General features: G+C 45.2%; 1 protein-coding gene across 3 annotated transcripts in view; it reads left to right on the top strand.

The window, feature by feature from the left end:
- DIS3L2 (DIS3 like 3'-5' exoribonuclease 2) overlaps window positions 1-17,670 on the top strand; it is a 371,835-nt gene that overhangs the window by 263,124 nt on the left and 91,041 nt on the right. For all 3 annotated transcript variants that reach the window (XM_030802727.1, XM_030802728.1, XM_030802729.1), the window contains exon 11: window positions 10,101-10,213. In XM_030802727.1, coding sequence (XP_030658587.1) covers window positions 10,101-10,213 — 113 coding nt within the window. The remainder of the gene's footprint in view (window positions 1-10,100; window positions 10,214-17,670) is intronic.

Genomic DNA, 17,670 nt, shown 5'->3' on the forward strand with positions numbered 1-17,670 from the left:
GAGATGACGACACATGCCATGACTTGCTGCCTACTGCAGTTACATTTCTGGCACGAAAATAGTTGTTTCCTGTTCAGAAGGAGTATGCCCAGTTCTCTGCTACTGCATTTACTAAGTTCACCTTTATAGAGCTTGCCTGCAAAGTGCTTTAGTCACCATAATCCACCAGGAGAATTGACCAATAAGCTGGAATCAATTTACTGCCTCCTGCTCAGGCTGGCCAGTAGTGCTGTTTCTTGGTGTGTGCTGGGAAGTCAAGAGGTACACAGGTGGCTGGGGTGGACATAGCATTTTGTTGGTGTGTTTTATTTTAAAAATCCAAGACTCTTTACCAAGTAACACACTTATGATTCAAGAATTAAAGTTTACATCTAAGCAAAAAGAAAAATTCAAAATCCTATCACTCAAAACCATTGTTACCTTCTTCATATATTTTTCTCCAGGTATTTTAAAGCAGGATTTGCATTTTTTATTTTATACTTTTTATCCTTATTGCTTTTCCCGCCTTTGAAAACTGAAAACATTACAAAAGTATGTAACAGATAAAGGAAAAATCCCTGTATCTGCTGCCTCTAAATCTCATCACTGAGGACATTTTTATTCTGCTCTTTCTTAACAGTAACCTCCAACTTCTGCCTCTATTGGCCTGTTGTTGTTTTAAAACTTTGAGCTACTTTTACTGAACTGGATTTGTCCTTTTCAAACTTTTCTCTTTTCTTGGCTTCAGTCCTGCCTCTCCTCCTTTTTTTTTGGATGAAGAATTTTGAACGTGCACAAAAGTAGAAGGAAGAGTATAATGAAACCCATTGTTCCCATCACCTAGCCCCCGTATCCCTCATTCCACAGCCGGTCCTGCTCCATTCCCAACCCACCTGTACCCCAGCCCTTGTTACTTTGACGTGCTCACTTTGTAATGACCTTCTAGGGTCCTTTGCAGTCCCTAGGACTTCACTGTCTTTTGGCTTTGAGTAAGGACCAAGCGCCTGCCCTGCTGCTCTCAGAGCTTCTCTGGAGCCTGTGCTCTGTCCCAGGCTTGACCGGCTGACCTGGGCCTTCCCCACTCAATGCTGAAACACCTGGAAATTCCCAGACGTTGAGTGCACCAGCCTCGCAAGTTCAGCTCCTCATTCTCTTTCCTGTTAATGAAGAAGGTCATTGCTCAAGTTATTTGGAAGAGAAAAAGTGGAATTTACTACCTGGGTGTTCCTCATCCATGCTGTTCATATAAATTTAAACTTAGATTCCTGAGAATTACATTGAACATGACAAAAATTGCTGTGTGGGCAGTTTAGTTGAGTACTTGCAGATTGATAGAGCCCTTAGTAATAATGAAGGGAAAAGGTTCTTGAAGCTGCTTAGTTCCAGAAGATGAGCTCACCAGTTAAGGAGTTTGCAACTAAAGGTCCTCATTAACCTCTTGCTGGATAGCAAAGAGGAAAAAAGAAGAAGAAAATCCAGACTCTTCAAATCCTGACCTTTGGGGAGACCTAAGAAGAAGTCATCCTATGCTACCCCCTCCTCATGGTGGGTTCCTGCATTTCATTCAGATTTACTTATCCCAGATTTTTTTTTTTCACTTCAGCTTCTCTTAAGTTTGTAAAATATCCTCAAACCATCACCACGTCATGGCCATGGAGTGCTGCCATGGCTTGCTATACTGGTGGTCAGCTTTTGTGTGAGATTACATAACGAATACCACATGGAACTGGAAGATGCCAGCGTTTGAGTTGTCCCTCTTACCTAGCAACCCAATCAGTGTTTCTCAGAGGGAATGTGCTTATCCCAAGTAAAAGGTGGAGTTTATTGTGTGGCCACAAGGTGATCCAAGCCCAATTGAGTCTGTCTCCAAAATTCAGCAGGATCATGCTAAGGCCAGGGCCCGCATCCTAGCTGCATGAGCTCCCCTAAGTAAGGCCTCTCATTGCTGGTGCCGTTTGAACAGCGGAACGTCCCTTTCACTCAGCCCTCTTGGTTGGATTACCCTTTCTGAGCTTCCAGAATACTGTTTTGTATCTCTGTTGAGGCTCCTGTGTTGGGAAAACTGGCCACAGGGTCAAGAGGGGTGACCCAAGCCAGAGCATTGTGTTCCCATCATAGACTGGATGGAAACCAACCTGAGGGACAGGAAATCCAACATCTGTTCTATCTGTCAGAGTGTCCAGCAGGTTGTACTTCTGATTGTGGTCTTCTGGCTCTTTGTTTTTGTTCAGTATGACTGCAGATGGCATTAATAGAGCCATGGTCTGCAGAGTGGGTGAGGTGGCAAAGTGAGAAAGTGAGTGTGGTACATTCAAGTTACCTTTCCACTTTGCACTCCCCGGTGGCTTCCCATTGCACTTGAAGTAAAGAATGCCTCATCCTGACCCAGCAGGGCAGCTCCCCTCAGGTCCCATCCACCTCACTAGCCTCCCTGCTTCCAGTTCTTCTCTGCTTTCCAGCCATCTTTCTATTCCTTAGACACAGCAAGCTTGCGCCCACCCCCCATCCTTCGCTCTGGCTCTCCTGCCTGGGATGCTCTTCCCCATGTCATCACGTGACATGGTCTCTTTTAGACCCACAGGTCTCAGTCTGTTTCCTCAGAGACACCTTTTCATTACTAATGAACTCTAAAATAGGCTCCAGGCATTCGCTGTTTTATTTTCTCCAAAGTTCTTTTTACTATCTAAGTAATCTTGTCGTTTGTTTGTTTGCTCGTTGCCTTTCTCTCCCCACTAGACTGGAAGGTTGACATGAGAAGGGACTTTGTCAGTTTTCTTGTATGTCTCCAGTGCTTAGAAAAGGACTGGTACATAGTAGGAGCTTAATAAGTATTTGTTGCGTGGCTGATTGAATGAATGAAGATGGTTATTAGGAAGATTATAAGGTAACTGAAAGCCAAACCATGTGGTTGTTTAGCCTGAAGGAGAAAAGTCCCAGGGGCCATATGCTGGCCGTCTCAGTAATTAAAGCTGGTGCTACCCTAAAAGCACCTAGCCCTGCTTCACTCCTTTCTCTTAGCCAGATTGCTGCCCTCCAAGGAGATGGGCTTGTTCTGGGCACCCTTATGAGCCAGAACTGGAGCCAATAAGTGGAAACTCTAGGGAGACATATTTTGGCTTTAAAAGAGAAGAAAAAATAATAATAATTGCCACTTTACCTGAGGACGTAGTGGGCTTCACCAGACAGCAGTGAATTTTAAGTCACCTGAGGTATGCATATGCAGGCACAGGCTGGGTGCTCTCTTGCAGACCTGGTATGGAGAGGGCTCAGCACCTGCATGGGCAATTAGACAGGGTTTACAATCCTTTCAGCCCAGAGCAGCAGGGAGCCTGCCCTATATTTTTTGTTACTTTCTTTTTCATTCAGTAAATGTCAATCACTGTGGGCCCAGCCCTTTCCCTGCCCATCATGCTGATTACAGAGAGTCAGGAGGTAGTTCATGATCCGCATGTAGTAAATGGGGGTGAAAGAGTTGAGAAGCTGTAGGAAGACACAGAAGGGGATTGAGCCTGGTCTGGGTCATCAGGGCAGGCCTGCCGGAGGAAGTGACTTTAGGTGGTAGTTTGAAGGATCAGTGGGAGTTGCCAGGAAGAGGAATAGAGAGAACTGTGGGGAGCCCCCTGGGTATGAGCATGGGAGCCCCATCACAGTGTCTTGGGGGTGTAACTGTCATTTAAGGGATAAGGGCCAGGAAAGTCAAAACATACATAGAGCAGACCCACATGATGAGCAGTTGGGTTGGTATCAGCTCCTTGTGAAGTGGTGATAGAGGATGGTGTGCAGGGGAGGAGTGGAAGAAACAAGACCATGGGATGAGAGGGGTGGGCAAAAGCCAGGCCAGGCAGGCCACAGAAGCCAGGTCTGGGCTGCGTGCTCAGGGCAGCAGGTCCTCTGGAGGGTGTAGATGGTGAGGTGACAGGCAGAGTTGTGTTTGGAAAGGGCACTGTTTTCACTATGGAAAATGAGTTTGAGAAATGGCAGGGAGAGCGATAGGAGGTTGTTAGATATTTCTTAGAAGAAACCATGGTGGTCTTGGCCAAGGTCACAATGGCGGGAAGGAAGACATATGGGCAGATGTGAGAGATGTATGGAAGGTAGAGTCAGAATGATTGATCGACACAGCCCTGAGAAAGTCCCAGGTTTGTTTTTGGTTTAGGCAAGCATGGGTATCACTTTTGGTTTAGGGGAGGTGATCCCACTTCCTGGGACAGGAAACACAGGGAGAGAAATGGTTTTGCTGACAGTAGGGGCTTATGGAGGTATGAGTGTGATGTGACCGTGGGACAGCTGAGTGACAATTCTCAGTAGACTTTGTATACATCAATCTGAAGCTCAGAGAAGTCTAGGCTGGTGATATACAATTAGAAGACCAAAGCACAGAAATGAGGTTTGAATCCCTGGAAGTAGATGAGACAATCCAGAGAGAAGGGGTAGAATTAGAAGAGAAGGCAGCCTGGGGCAGAGCACGGAGGCTTGGCACGCCACACGCAAGGGACGTGGAGAGGCAGAGAAACTTGAAGAGGAGCAGACATGGAGCTTAGACACCCAGAGTGGGGCCCAGAGCTAAGGAGGAGTGTCTCAAGGTGTTGGGGTGGGGAGGGCGCAGAATCACCAGGCTTCACATGCTGCTATAAGGTCAGGCCTACAAAGGTTTGGATTTAGTGCACAGAGGTTATTAGTGACCTGGGCAAAGCAGTTATTTTTTGCTGATGAAGTATATTAAAAGGCATTCCAGGCATCACATGTGCCTTAGTCCATTCAGGCTGCTATAACAGAATACTGTAGACTAGGTGGCATAAAGAACTAAAACAACGGATTTATTCCTCATAGTCCTTGAGGCTGGGAAGTCCAAGATCAAGATGCTGGCAGATCCAGTGTCCAGTGACGGCTCACTTCCTGGTTCATAGAACGGCACCTTCTCATTGCATCCTTACATGGTAGAAAGAATGAGAGAGCTCTCTGGGGTCCCTTTTATAAGGCACTAATCCTATTTGTGAGGGATCTACCTCTGAGGCCTGATAACCTCCCAGAGGTCCGCCTCCTGATGCCATCACATTGGGGATTAAATTTCAACCTGTGAATTGGGAGGGAGTGGGGAGACGGGGGGGTAACAAATATCTGTCACAACACATAATATTGTTTTATGTGAGGAGTGTCCTGCTGATGTCAAGAAGAGCCTCTGTCACCACTGTGACCACTGTCCAGTCTCAGCAATGGGTAAAAGTGAATGAAGTGACCCAAGTCTGGAAGGCCTTATCTCACTACTGGTAAGGGAAGGCCCCACCTATAGTAGGTGGCCACCCTGGTTGTGCTCATTCCTGGCACAGGCCTCTTGAGTCGTTCAGACAGTCTCTGTACTACCAGCTAAAAATGACTGTAAGCTAGAAATTTAGAAGGGAGTGGTTTAGATTTTAAAGAGCTTGTTCATCTAATTAAATAGAACTGGAGTTAATGGCTTAGTGGTTGTTCTATAATCAGGCCCTGCTACAAGTGGTTAAGGAGACTGACAACGGGAACCAAAAGAGCCTGCAGGGACAGGAGTGTGGCTGTGAACATGGCTGGAAAGAGTCTCTGCCAGGACTTCTGAATCCAAAGCGGAGAATGTGGCTTCCATGGAGTTATGAGAGATAGGGAGGGATTTTGAGCTGTGGCCCACTGAGATGAAAAACTGGGTTGTATCATCTTGTTCTGGAGTTGCAGTGACAGTGTATGGCGAGGGGTAATAAAAGGAGCAAAGGATCTGAACCCAACCTGGTTTTGAATCTGGGATTTCTCACTTTTTAGCCAGGTAACTGGAAAAGTGACTGAGAAACTCTCTGCATCTCAGATAATTCATCTGTGCAAAACGATTTGCATAGCTGTAAAGTTAGCTTGTGTATGGAGCCCCTAGCACAGAGGAGACATTTAATAAATGATCACTCCTGCTCTCTTTATTGTTATTATTATTATTATTATTTTTCTTCTTCTTGCAACGGAGTCTCACTCTTGCTCAGGGTGGAGTGCAGTGGCGTGATCTCAGCTCACTGCAACCTCCACCTCCCAGGTTCGAGTGATTCTCCTGCCTCAGCCTCCCAAGTAGCTGGGACTACAGGCATGCGCCACCACACTTGGCTAATTTTTGTATTTTTTGGTAGAGATGGGGTTTCACCATGTTGGCCAGGCTGGTCTCGAACTCCTGACTTCAGGTGATCCGCCCACCTCAGCCTCCCAAAGTGCTGGGATTACAGGTCTTTATTATTTTTATGGTCATCATTGTCTATGTTACATTTATGTAGTTGTTATGGATCACAAAACACTTTCAGATGTCCTCACTGATTGCAGTTCAGCTTACTCCCATACACTTGAGTTATCACACGGGTGTATCTGCGAGCCCCATTAGACCGAGAGCTCCTTAAATGGAGAGGTCCCCACTCACGGATGTCTAGTGCGGGCATAAACTAGAGGTTCCATGTGAGGAAGCACTTCCCCTACCAGAGCTCTTCAGAAAGAGAGCAGGTGGCTTCAAGAAGATGTCAACTTCCCACCCTTGAGGATATAGCAGGGGCCACCTGGCAGGGACACTGTGGGGAAGTGGCTGCACTGGTTGGAAGGCTGGCTTCAAAGAGATGGTTTCTGAATCCCGCTTTATAATCTATTAGTGTTTTAATTGGATGAAGCTGTTCTGATGTCCTGTCAAGTTCATTCAAAGGAGTGTTTGTACTCATCTAAGTTTGTGGACCCTGGACAAAGTGAGCCAGACCCAGCTGCCCGGGGGATCCTTCGTCTCTCTGCTCTAACTGCTCTTTAAACATACAGACTCACCTACTCTCTGGCAGGTGAAAGTTTTAAATTTAAAAATATTTTAAAAGAATGCTTTTATATGAAAGACAGTATCTTTTAAAATATCAAATTTGTCTTAAACATTTTGGCAGCATATGCCATGTAACTTTGGGATTTATAGTTTCTCTTTCATAGAATAAAAAGTTCAGTGCCACCACCTCAAGAGTTCTGCAAGTTCACATTATGTAAACATATATAATAAAATATTTACTTAGGGTTTCCATAAAAAAGGTCCAAAGCAGAGAATAAGAGAGTTTCTCTTTGCTGGTTTCAGAGGCTCTGCTGGGAATTCTGAGTGAAATTTAAGCCTCTTGAATATGTTTTGATTGGCCTTCTTCATATTTTATCTCCTGTAATGAACTCTTTGTCAGTTTGTCAATTTTGACTAAGGACAGAAAGTTCATGTGTAGTAACACAGAGACTGAATTTAAAATTATGGTTTATATCATGATGTAATAATCCTCTCTCTTGTCCTTCAGTCAATATTTACCTGTTAGGCCAATATATTATAATGCTGACTTCAAAAGAAGACACTTTATTTTACCTTCTCTAAGTGTTGGTTTTAGATACTTGAAATACCAAAACTGGAAGTTGAGCCGTCTGAGACTCTTGGCTGAATTCACGTAAAGTTCAGTTCCTCGATCGCAGGGCAGGTTTCACTGCTCCCAGTGACCCAGCGACACAGCTGCGTGCCTGTCAGAACGAGGCAGCTAAGCTTGGAGTCATGCTGGTTCCTCTCAGCTTTCCAGACAGTCCTCTCCTCTGTGGGAAACAGATCTGTTATGTTACCCCATAGCAGCCAGGATCTCTTAAGTGGACTTAAGTATTCCTTTATGTATTACAGCTACAGGATTGGGCGGAAAAACCCAAAGAATGCCCTGTAGGAAGGTGGTCTCTGAGTGTCACACCAGATGAAGAATAGGGAATCTTAAATTCTTTTCCTTGCCTGAACCCCTTTTTTCAAGCACGCCATGTTTAAGCATTTTTCCATTTTAAAAACTGAGGGAAGAATTATCCCCCAGTGAAGGAGTAGGAGGATAATAAGTAGCTACACAGTTTGCAGATAAAATGTGTGATACCTTAGGACTGATCATTCAGGTCACCAAAGGAGCAAATGGTACTGTGTTAATAAGTTCTTCTGAGCCAACTTGGGTATGAGTCAAGACTCTGTCAGTGAGTCATAATGGAAAGGGAATTGATCCACTCCTTAACTGCCAAGTCCACAGGTAGACTAGTTTCAGGCTCAGCTGGATCCTGAAGTTCAAATGAGGTCATAATTCTTCTTTTCTTTCTTAGACTATTATTTTCTCTATTGGCGTGATTATGTAGCATAGATGTTTCCTGGAAGCTCCAGGTTTATGTGGTCCTTAATGCCTGGGATCCCAGGGGAGAGACCCTCTTTCCTGAAGTTCATATCATTTATCAAGTGTATTGTTCAACTGAAGCAAATTCAACACTATGCCTGTATCTTCCATGTGCTTCTCTCTGCCCATTGTGTATCTTTAAACTGTATACTTACTTTATTATTTTATTTTTTCAAGACAGAGCCTTGCTCTGTTGCCCAGGCTGAAGTGCAGTGGCACAATCTCAGCTCACTGCAACCTCTGCTTCCAAGGTTCAAGCAATTCTCCTGCCTCAGCCTCCTGAGTAGCTGGGACTACAGGTGTGTGCCACCACGCCTGGCTAATTTTTATTTTTAGTAGAGACGGGGTTTTGCCATGTTGGCCAGGCTGGTCTCAAACTCCTGGCCTCAAGTGATCCGCCAGCCTCGACCTCCCAAAGTGCTGGGATTACAGGCATGAGCCACTGTGCCCAGCCTATATACTTATTTTACATATATACCCTTTTTTTGTAATTTGTACATTTTGTACATTTTCATACACACTTGCATGTATATGTAAGTATGTACATATGTATGTACTCTTGTATGTATGTGTATATTTTTATTTTCACATACACTATATTTGATAGATGATTTACAGTATGATCAAGAATAAATCTTGAGTTTATAACCTAACTACCCTCTCTCATTTAAGGTACAGTTCTAACAGCCTTGGTCATCTGACGAACTCTCTGAAACCTGGTAGGGAGGGCAGGGCCTGTTAAAAGACAGCTCCACCAGGAAGGGAAGGAGCAGTCCTAAAAGGAAAAAGAAAGTGGATCCTTTACCAGAGGGAAAAGACAAACTGCCTGTTGATTCATTCATTCAACAAGTACTTCTTGAGGACCTACTATGTGCCAGGCACTCTTCCAGGCCCTGGGCGTACAACAGTGAACATTACACAAAAGGCCTTATTTGCTGGAGCTTACACAGTAGGGAGAGAGACAGATAACAAACACACAAGCCAGTAGAGATATGTCGTGATATCTGGTAGTGATGAGAGCTCTGAAGAAAGACCACGGTAAGCAGCAACAGGTGTGGAGTAGGTGCTTTACAGTGCAGGTGGAGGAAACGGTTGGGGGGTAGTGCGGAGTTGGAGGAGGCAGACAGGTGAAGGAAATGGGAGGAGGGGGGTAGAGGAACCTCTTCTTGTTTGGGGATTCTCTTTCAGTTGACCCAAATAAAGTAAGGAAGATTATGATAGGCAGATCCTGTTAAGACTGTCCCAAGCACAGGAAAAAGTATGAGCCAAGCCAACATCTAAATGGCTGGAGGGAAGATCTGTTCAAGGAATGGAAAGAGGTTTCCCATGACAGCTGCATACAGAGCATGTGACGGATGGGGCTGAGGTTGCTTGGGGTGTGACCCTGCAAGGACATGAATAACAGGCTAAGAGTACCTTTCCCAGACCCACATTTAGAAAGATCACAGCAAAGTGTGGAGGGCCAGGTGAGGGGGCACAGAGGCAAGGTAGGGCAGCCAGGTGTGGGCTGAATAGGGCAATAGCCAGAGGGAATGGGAAGGAAGGGCAGAGCTTTCAGAGGCTGCATCTGCAGGATTTGGGGATTAATTCACTTCTAGTGACCTAAAAGGATTTGTTCATCACCCAGAATGAGCCATATCTTCTTATGTTTACTCAAAGATAAGAAGCCTTTAGAAATGGGAAACATCTTGGGAAAGTGGTTAATCTTGTTTATTCACAAGAACAATTTCATCATCTTTTGCTATACAATGAGGAAAGCGACAGTAGTGCAGGTCACAGGGGGAGGTGGCCATGGAAGGAAGCAAGCAAGACTGGATGTGTCACCTAACTGCAGGTCCTGTGGCCTCTGGGAGTGACATACATTCTAGGAAAGGACTCCTGGGAGGGAATGCTGTGGCCTTCCACGCCAGCCTGATAGTCCTTCTCGTGCATTTACAGGCAACTTCGAAGTGGGAGTTCACATTGCCGACGTGAGTTACTTTGTTCCAGAGGGATCTGATCTGGATAAAGTGGCTGCTGAGAGGGCCACAAGCGTCTACTTGGTTCAAAAGGTAAAAATCCATCTCTAGTTTCTTTTCTCTTGCTTTATTTGTTTGTTTCCCTGGAAAATTGTGTGCTCTCTGTTATTACATGTTCTCTGGAAAGAGAAGCCAAAGGAAGACACAGGTGTTCATCTGAGGCCTCATCCCAGAGTGGCTCTGCTATATAAGTAACTGACAGATACTCAGCTTCAGAAAGAAAGGAGGCAAAATGCCTGCTTTCAAATGATTGTTCTAAAGCAGGGCTTGGCAAACTCAGCCCACACCAGCAACCAGTTTTTGTAAGGTTTTATTGGAACTCAGGCACATGCATTTGTTCATGTATTGTGGCTGCTTTCACACTACTTCAGCAGAGTGGCATGATGATTTCCTATTACTATAGGCCCTTTGAGGAAATGTTTTCAACCCCTGTTCTAAAAGGTGGGAGCCAATCTGGTCCTGACCTGCCCGTTACAAGATAGCTATGGGAGTCTGCAAGATGGAAAAGCAAAGGGAGATGAGGAGGAGTCTGAGCTTTTCCCTCTCATCCTGACTGCACCACTCTTGGTTGGTTACTAAGTGTCTACAGACCTCCCTAGACTCATCTGTGAAATGAAGGGACTGGACAGATTCATCTCAAAACATCCCTTCCATTCTGTGTACCTGGACCTGGCACATTCAATAGGTAACCGTGAGAATCCATTCCTTTAACGTGTATATACTGAGCACTAATTATCTGATGGACACTGCAGTAGGCCTCAGAGAAAGGGGTTAATAAGAGACCAAGCATGAGTAAGTTCTGCCCTCCACACTGTGGTTCATGAATTCTGCCAGGTTTCTTTCTCTTCTTTCCCTTCTCTGATCTTCTGCTCATTTGCTCATCTTCCTTCTTCGGCCATATCTGGACTTCCACTTCCTTTCTAGCTTTTTAAAATTTGGCGGTCCAGTTTGGGATTCTACCTATACTAGCTTGAGCCTTCCTGCCTCCCAAGCCCATGCCCTAGGACATGATTCTGGTATTTGCTCATTGACTGCCCTAAGGTCAGAGGAATATCCCCACCATCCACCCTAGAATGCAGCACCACAGGTGCATTCTAGAATTTCTGGGCTCCACTTCTAGCAAAGTGCCTACTTGATGTTCACAAAGGTATTGGCACTTCTGGAGCAAAAGCTATCCAGGAAAACCCTAAAGTTTCTAGGATTTCTGGTATTTACCGAGTGTTACTGAGAGTTCCTCTCATGTTTTCAACTTGTCCACCCTGAAAACTAACCTCTCAAAAGGGAAGGTACCAGTCTAGGCTTTGAGTGTAGCCATATCCTCTAGGGGCTGAAGATCCTGTTGCCTGTGGCCCAAGTTTAGTTCCCCCAGTGTAGCTGAGCTTATCAGTTGACAGTGATGTCTTCCACTCCATGGTGGAAATCACCTTGTCTGAGACCCTTTGCTCCTGCTACAAAGGGAGCTAGCCTAGGTGGGCTCTCTTGTCCCAAAGGAAAGCCAGAGCTGTTATCTGCCATAGCCGCCTTCAATATGTGGAGGCCCTACCTAGGAAGACCTGGCACCTCCTCTCCCCTGCCCCAGGACAGTACTCTCTGGATCACTGAAACCTAGAATATTTGAGCGAAACCCTAGCTCCACCTGCTCCAGGAGAATTGTACAGCCTATTTCTTCAGAAGTACAGCTTTGCCTACCATTCACATTAGGTGATCAGAACCACCATGTACGTGTTTTCTGCCATCCCATAAATGAGAATAGTGAATAGAGAGGAAGACAGAGTTGATCAGAGCCAGGAAATTCTGAGTCAGAAGCTGTGTGATCATCAAAACCCTGTTCCAGGTAACTGTGTCATGGGCAATAGGTAATCTCTATGCACAGTGATGCCTGAAAGACCCAGCACCTTCAGTGACCAGTTAGTGAGAATAGCTAGCTGTGTCCTCATCTGAGCAGGGGGAATTCCATACCAGACTTTGCTTGTGTCAAGCATACTGTGTCCCTACCTGACCTCTGTGGTTGGCCTAAACCTATATGCAATGTTTAAGAACTTCTCTTTGCCCCCAACCCCTCACAATGTCTGTGACACTTGAGTCCAAGCTCTGAGCAGGTATAGGCAGCTTAAGAGAATGCAGCGCAAACTTCTGACCCACAAGTATCTCTCTTGAGTACACAGGGCTTCCTCCCTGACCCCCATGGCCATGAAGCCACGGCCATGCACCAGCTGCTGCGCTCTCCTTTTATAACCAGGAATTACTTTTCAAAATCAGAAAACGAAAAAATCAAATTGGGTTAAGTAATTAAGCATGTTTCCTTTGGTTTTGTGTTTGTCACAGTTCTAGAATTTCTCTGTGGGACTACAGAGTTGGGGCTCTGCTGCTGAGTTGTGAAAGTGGGGAGCTGGGTGGAGGAAGGGCCCGCATGCCTCTGCTGCCCGGCACTGCCTCCAGCTTGGCAGGCACAAGTGGCGCCGGCCCGCAACCTTGGACAGCAGCAGCTGTGCGCTCTGATTCCTTTGAACCGCTGCTCTGACCTTTCTTCCTACTCGGTTTTGTTTCTTAAAGGACTGTGTCCAGGAACTTTTCTGCTGTTTTCACTTTACTTTGCCTATAAAGGTCTTCTGAAAAGCTGGATGAGCTGCGTTTCCGCCCTCCAGATTCTCTGCTTTCTCACTTGGCACAATCATTTCTCCCAGCTTCATCACACAGGGGAAGGGGGGCTGGAGTTCCAGTTGGTTTCCCATCTATAGGGAATGTGGCACTGATTTCATTCAGATCTATAAGTGACTGATGCCAGAACTGCAATCTTAGGTCATTATCTAAACTCTAATTGGGGGATTAACCCATGGAGTAGGACAGTATACAGTGTAACAGGTCTTGGGTCCAAATACCACCTCACCAAACAAAAGAATTTTAAATGAAATTCTTTTTGTTGAGATTTTGCTCACAGTAATAAGTATTTGGTTATTCTTGTTAACAATAGGGTATAATCAGGTGGAAATATAAATTTAAGTAGTGTCCATTTAAATATCAGGAAAAAACTTTCTGACAAAAGATGATTCCGTTAGACAGGGGACAGCTGCCCACCTGAACTTTGGCCTGTCCTTCTCAGAAGGACACAACATTTGCTCAGTTAATGCCTCTCAGCTGTCTTCTCTGGGAGATTAAATATAATGTAATTGCAAAGTTTAAAGTAATTTTAGAAAATAAGCAAATTAAGCTGTAAAAGTAAAAAAACCTAAACAGTTGAAACCTAAACCTAAATTTTCTGCCTATTGGCCCAAGCATTCATGTTATTTTAGGTGCGAAACAGCTCAAGTGAAAGTTCGCCCATAAATCTCTACGATATTTTATTGGTACTGCTTTATAATAGAGATCAAAGATTGGGATTGGAAGCCTGTCTTAATGTAGAGTCCAAAGAGTTTTAAGATGTTTCTTTCTGACACCAGCAGGTTGTCAGAGTGTTGATGTTTTGTTAACGTCAAACTGTGTAGCAAAGAGTTGATCAAATTCTGAATTCATGGAAGTGTTGATATGGAAAAGAAAACTCTTTAAACAGAGATGTTGGCTGGCAAGTGAATTAATCTATTTCCTTTAAGTTATTTCAGCGTGTAAGTGGGGAGCTAGCTGAGTGTACCTTGTTGTTAAAGCCTTGAAGTCCTCGGAGAAAAGGGGGAAAAGTCACCAATTCTCAGACTGCAGATATGGGCTGCGATGGCCAATGAGTTATCGCACTGAAAGCCTGAGGGAGTGTGGGTGGGGTGCCAGCAAAGGCCTGGGCTGAAAGGGGCAGAAGAGGCCCTGCAACCCCTCCAGGTAGTGGAGAAGCCCCTATGACTTGGCTTGTGGGCATCTGGCTCCCATGTCACTGCTAGTCCTTCCTGCTCCTCTTTGCCTGAATGATTGATTCTTCCCTTCTGTGGCCCTTTGTGTTGGTCACAGGGCTGTCCTGGCTAACCTGCTGCTGAACTTGGCCAGCCTGCCCGCTGTGGCTTTAGCAGATGTTTCTGCTCTCTGAGGCTAGTATAAGATTTTATAGTCTTGTTGGTACCCCCACCCAGCTGCTTTGGGCAGTGGTATATTTACCCAAATGATCAGTTTCTCTCTACTCTCTCAAGACCTGGTCCAGAATGCTTAGAAAGTCAGTGTCCTATCATCACTGTCCCTTTTCTCCACGGCCAGCTCTTAAGCTCTGCCCTGACTCAACTTTGGTCCTGGCCCCAAAGCATGCTTAAGAGGACTTAGCATCCTTCAAGCCCCGTTTCCTTTTCTGCTGCCTGAAGTGCTTATCAGTCTTCATCCACTTGGTATTTATTGAGTACTAGCTGTGTGTCATGTTCCAGGGATGTAAAGATGAGACAGATTCTGGTCTTGCCCTGGGGAAGCAGAGGAGGTGGACAGATAGCAAACACTTGCAGTGCATCAGGCTACCTTCAGGTACAGAAGTGCCCCAAAGGTGAGGAGGTGTTAGAGAAGAGAGAGAGATTGTATCTGCCTGGGCTGGTGGTGGGAGAGGAGCGTCTGCAAGGTCCAAGAAGGCTTCACAAAGCAATCGTGTTTTGAACAGTTTCACATTTTGAGTAGAAAATTTCTAGACAGACAAAAATGGGCAGAGAGGGCATTCCAGGTAGAGGCTAGAAAAAGCATAGAACGTTCAAGGAGCAGTATGCAGTTTGGAATTCTTGGGGTGTGAGTTGTAGAGAGAGCCACGGATGAGATTACAAAGAGAAGCCTGGAGTGGTAGGTGAAGGAGCTCGGATTTTGAGGGCAAGTAGGAAAGTGATACGGTCTCCTTCGACCAAGATAGAAAATCACCTTAGCAACTGTGTGGTTGAAGGATAGTGAGGCCAGAGGCAGGAAAATTGCCATCAGTACCAGGGCCCTTTCCCCCAGTCATATCCTCTTGAGGCTCTGAATAACTACCCCAACATAGAGATCTTTGCTCACAAAATCTTGAGAGTTTACCAATGTGGTAGTATCTAACTGGACCCCAGGAGAACTAGGACAATAGATGTCTTCAGCCTAGTGCCAAATGGACATTCTGAACAAGCAGCATTTCAGTTACTTCAAATTGTAGTTTCTTCCCAATTCTGGCAATGCATATCACACAAGAAGAAGTAGGGAGAAGCAAAGGGCAGGGAAAATGGAGAAGTTAGCTTCCCACTGTTAGCTTTGCTGTCCCCTTGGAGATAGGGTCCTACTCCTGCTTCCCCGTGGGGAACTCTTGGCCACCTGTGACCTTAGCCACTGAACATTGAGGGTCCAGGCTTTTCCAAAAACCTCTTGGCCCCATCGAACCCTCTAGGCCCTCCTTCATCCATAGGACATGCAAAAGTCCATTTACTAAATTCAGCTCCTTAGCTATTGGGAAGGTAAAGCCAGTGTGTCCTAATATAAATGGAATTGCAGATTATCATTGAGTGGAGATTAGTAAGAAGATGCAGAAGTCTGGAGAATAAACAAGTCTTATCTGGAATAATTTCTACTTCAGAATTGTCACTGGTTTTTATCCTGAGAGAGGAAGAGAGACATATCCGCACTTGAACAGTGGAAGGAGGAGAGGAAAAGACTCATTTGAGAGAGTTAGAATGTCAGATCTAGGCTTGGAAAGTGATTGGATGTAGAAGGGAGAGAGAGGAGAGTGAAGAATCACAGGCTAATCCCCAGCTGTGTTCTGGGGACAGGGGTGAGGAGTGTGGGGAGACATGGGTGTGGTGTTTTGATTTTTGGTGGTTTTGAGGGAGGGGTGGTCGTTTGCTTCCTTGCTTATTTAACTTGGGACAGAGCGCTGCTCTTAACAGAGGTAGGAAATGTAGTCAGTGGAACAGATGAAGAAGGGAGGAAAATGCTGAACTTTGTCTTCTCCATGTAGAGTTTGAAATGTTCATGGGACATCCAGTTCATGGTGTCCAGAGGGCATTGTAGAGGTATGTGGAGTCACAAGGCCAGAGGGCCAGGCCTTGGACAGGGAAGACACTCATTGTGAGATGGCAGGAGACCAGGGCACACATGTAAAGTGAGTGGGCCTGGGAGAAATTGGCCAAAGGAAAGAGCTAGAAGGTTGCTTGCAACAGATTGAGTCTGATGATCTCAGTTTTCTCTGTGAAGAAGAGTTGAGGTTTTCTGCTGAGAAAGATTGAGAAGGCAGTCAGGTAAGAGGTCTGAGGAGAGTAGTAACATTTTGGGACCTCATCTGAGGGGTACGGGGAAGGAACTAACAAAGACAGGTGAAAGGCCTGCCAACCCTCATGGAGGTAAGAACTAAGACAGCTTAGCAACTCACCTTCACACGGCCCAGCTGTTTTCTCCATCACTGCTCAGTGAGGACTTGCAGAAGTAGGAAAGGGTGATTATAAGATCGATCGTGGGGTTTGTGGAGCTGGGATAGTAGAAGTGAGGGAAATAAAGAACCTTGAAGGAATTATCCATGTGGTTCACACTGCATAGCAAAGTTAATGAGGATAAGACAGGATAAGACTGGGGAAGAGGATCAAGGGGTCAGGGAATGTATGAACATTTGCACAGTTCTAATGATAGCCAGGAGTTTCCTAGCTCCTGGAGAGACCTTTCTTTTCCAGTCAGACATGGTGTTCCACACTTATCAGCCTGACCCAGACGCTCTCAGGAACCATGGCAGGCCTCATGTAGCTGACCTGTGTGCATGGACTGTTGCGCCATGGTCCAGGTGGGTCTCCCCCTGACATAATGGGACTTGGATTTGAGAAAGCAGCTGATCAGAAGGGGCTGCCTGCCTCTCCTTTCCAGCCCTCCTCCACAGGGATCCCACTGTGCCTGGGGTTGTGGGAGAGCACATTCACAGTGACCCTGGCAGGAATTAGGCCCCATTTATGAGAGGCTGTGATGTGCCAAACCGCAAATGTGATTGTAACCTCTTAATTCCTTTTCCTTTGAAACATAGAGGAATAACCATCTATTTACAAAACTATATAGACCTAAAGACTGTTTTCTATGAGAATTTCATCTGAATTTTGCTTTAAGACCTGGTAAATGTCTTTTATAAAGAATACTTCTTAAAAATTAAATATAATTATAGTAACCAAAAAGTTTTAAAGTTCAGCTTTTTCATGAGCACTTAGATTGGTAACTGACCATTGCAGTGTGATTAATAAAATGTCTTCTGTGTAAGATATAGGACACCACACAGTTTTTGTAGCCTGCACAACCACTGCATGTGCTGATAAGTTTTAGGAGGTTAGTAGCCAAAACAGTGTAGCTTATACTTAAAATAATAGTTGTTGATGAAGTTTTTTTGTCAAGATGCTTAAATATAAGTCTCTAGTATGTTTCATAAAATGTTTTATGTGATGCAGTAAACATAGAAAAAAAGAGGTGGTCCATCTCCTGGGCAGAAGCCAGTCAGTTGTCTACACACTGTAAGTGCCTACCATGCATCAGGTATAGAGAGAGACAGGAGTGAGGGCTGGCCCTTGCTCCTGAGGTTTCAGTGTCTGTGGCACTCAAGGCACCTGAAGAAGCAATTA

This window comes from Nomascus leucogenys, chromosome 22a, assembly GCF_006542625.1.
Source record: "Nomascus leucogenys isolate Asia chromosome 22a, Asia_NLE_v1, whole genome shotgun sequence".
In the NCBI taxonomy this organism is placed as follows: domain Eukaryota; kingdom Metazoa; phylum Chordata; class Mammalia; order Primates; family Hylobatidae; genus Nomascus; species Nomascus leucogenys.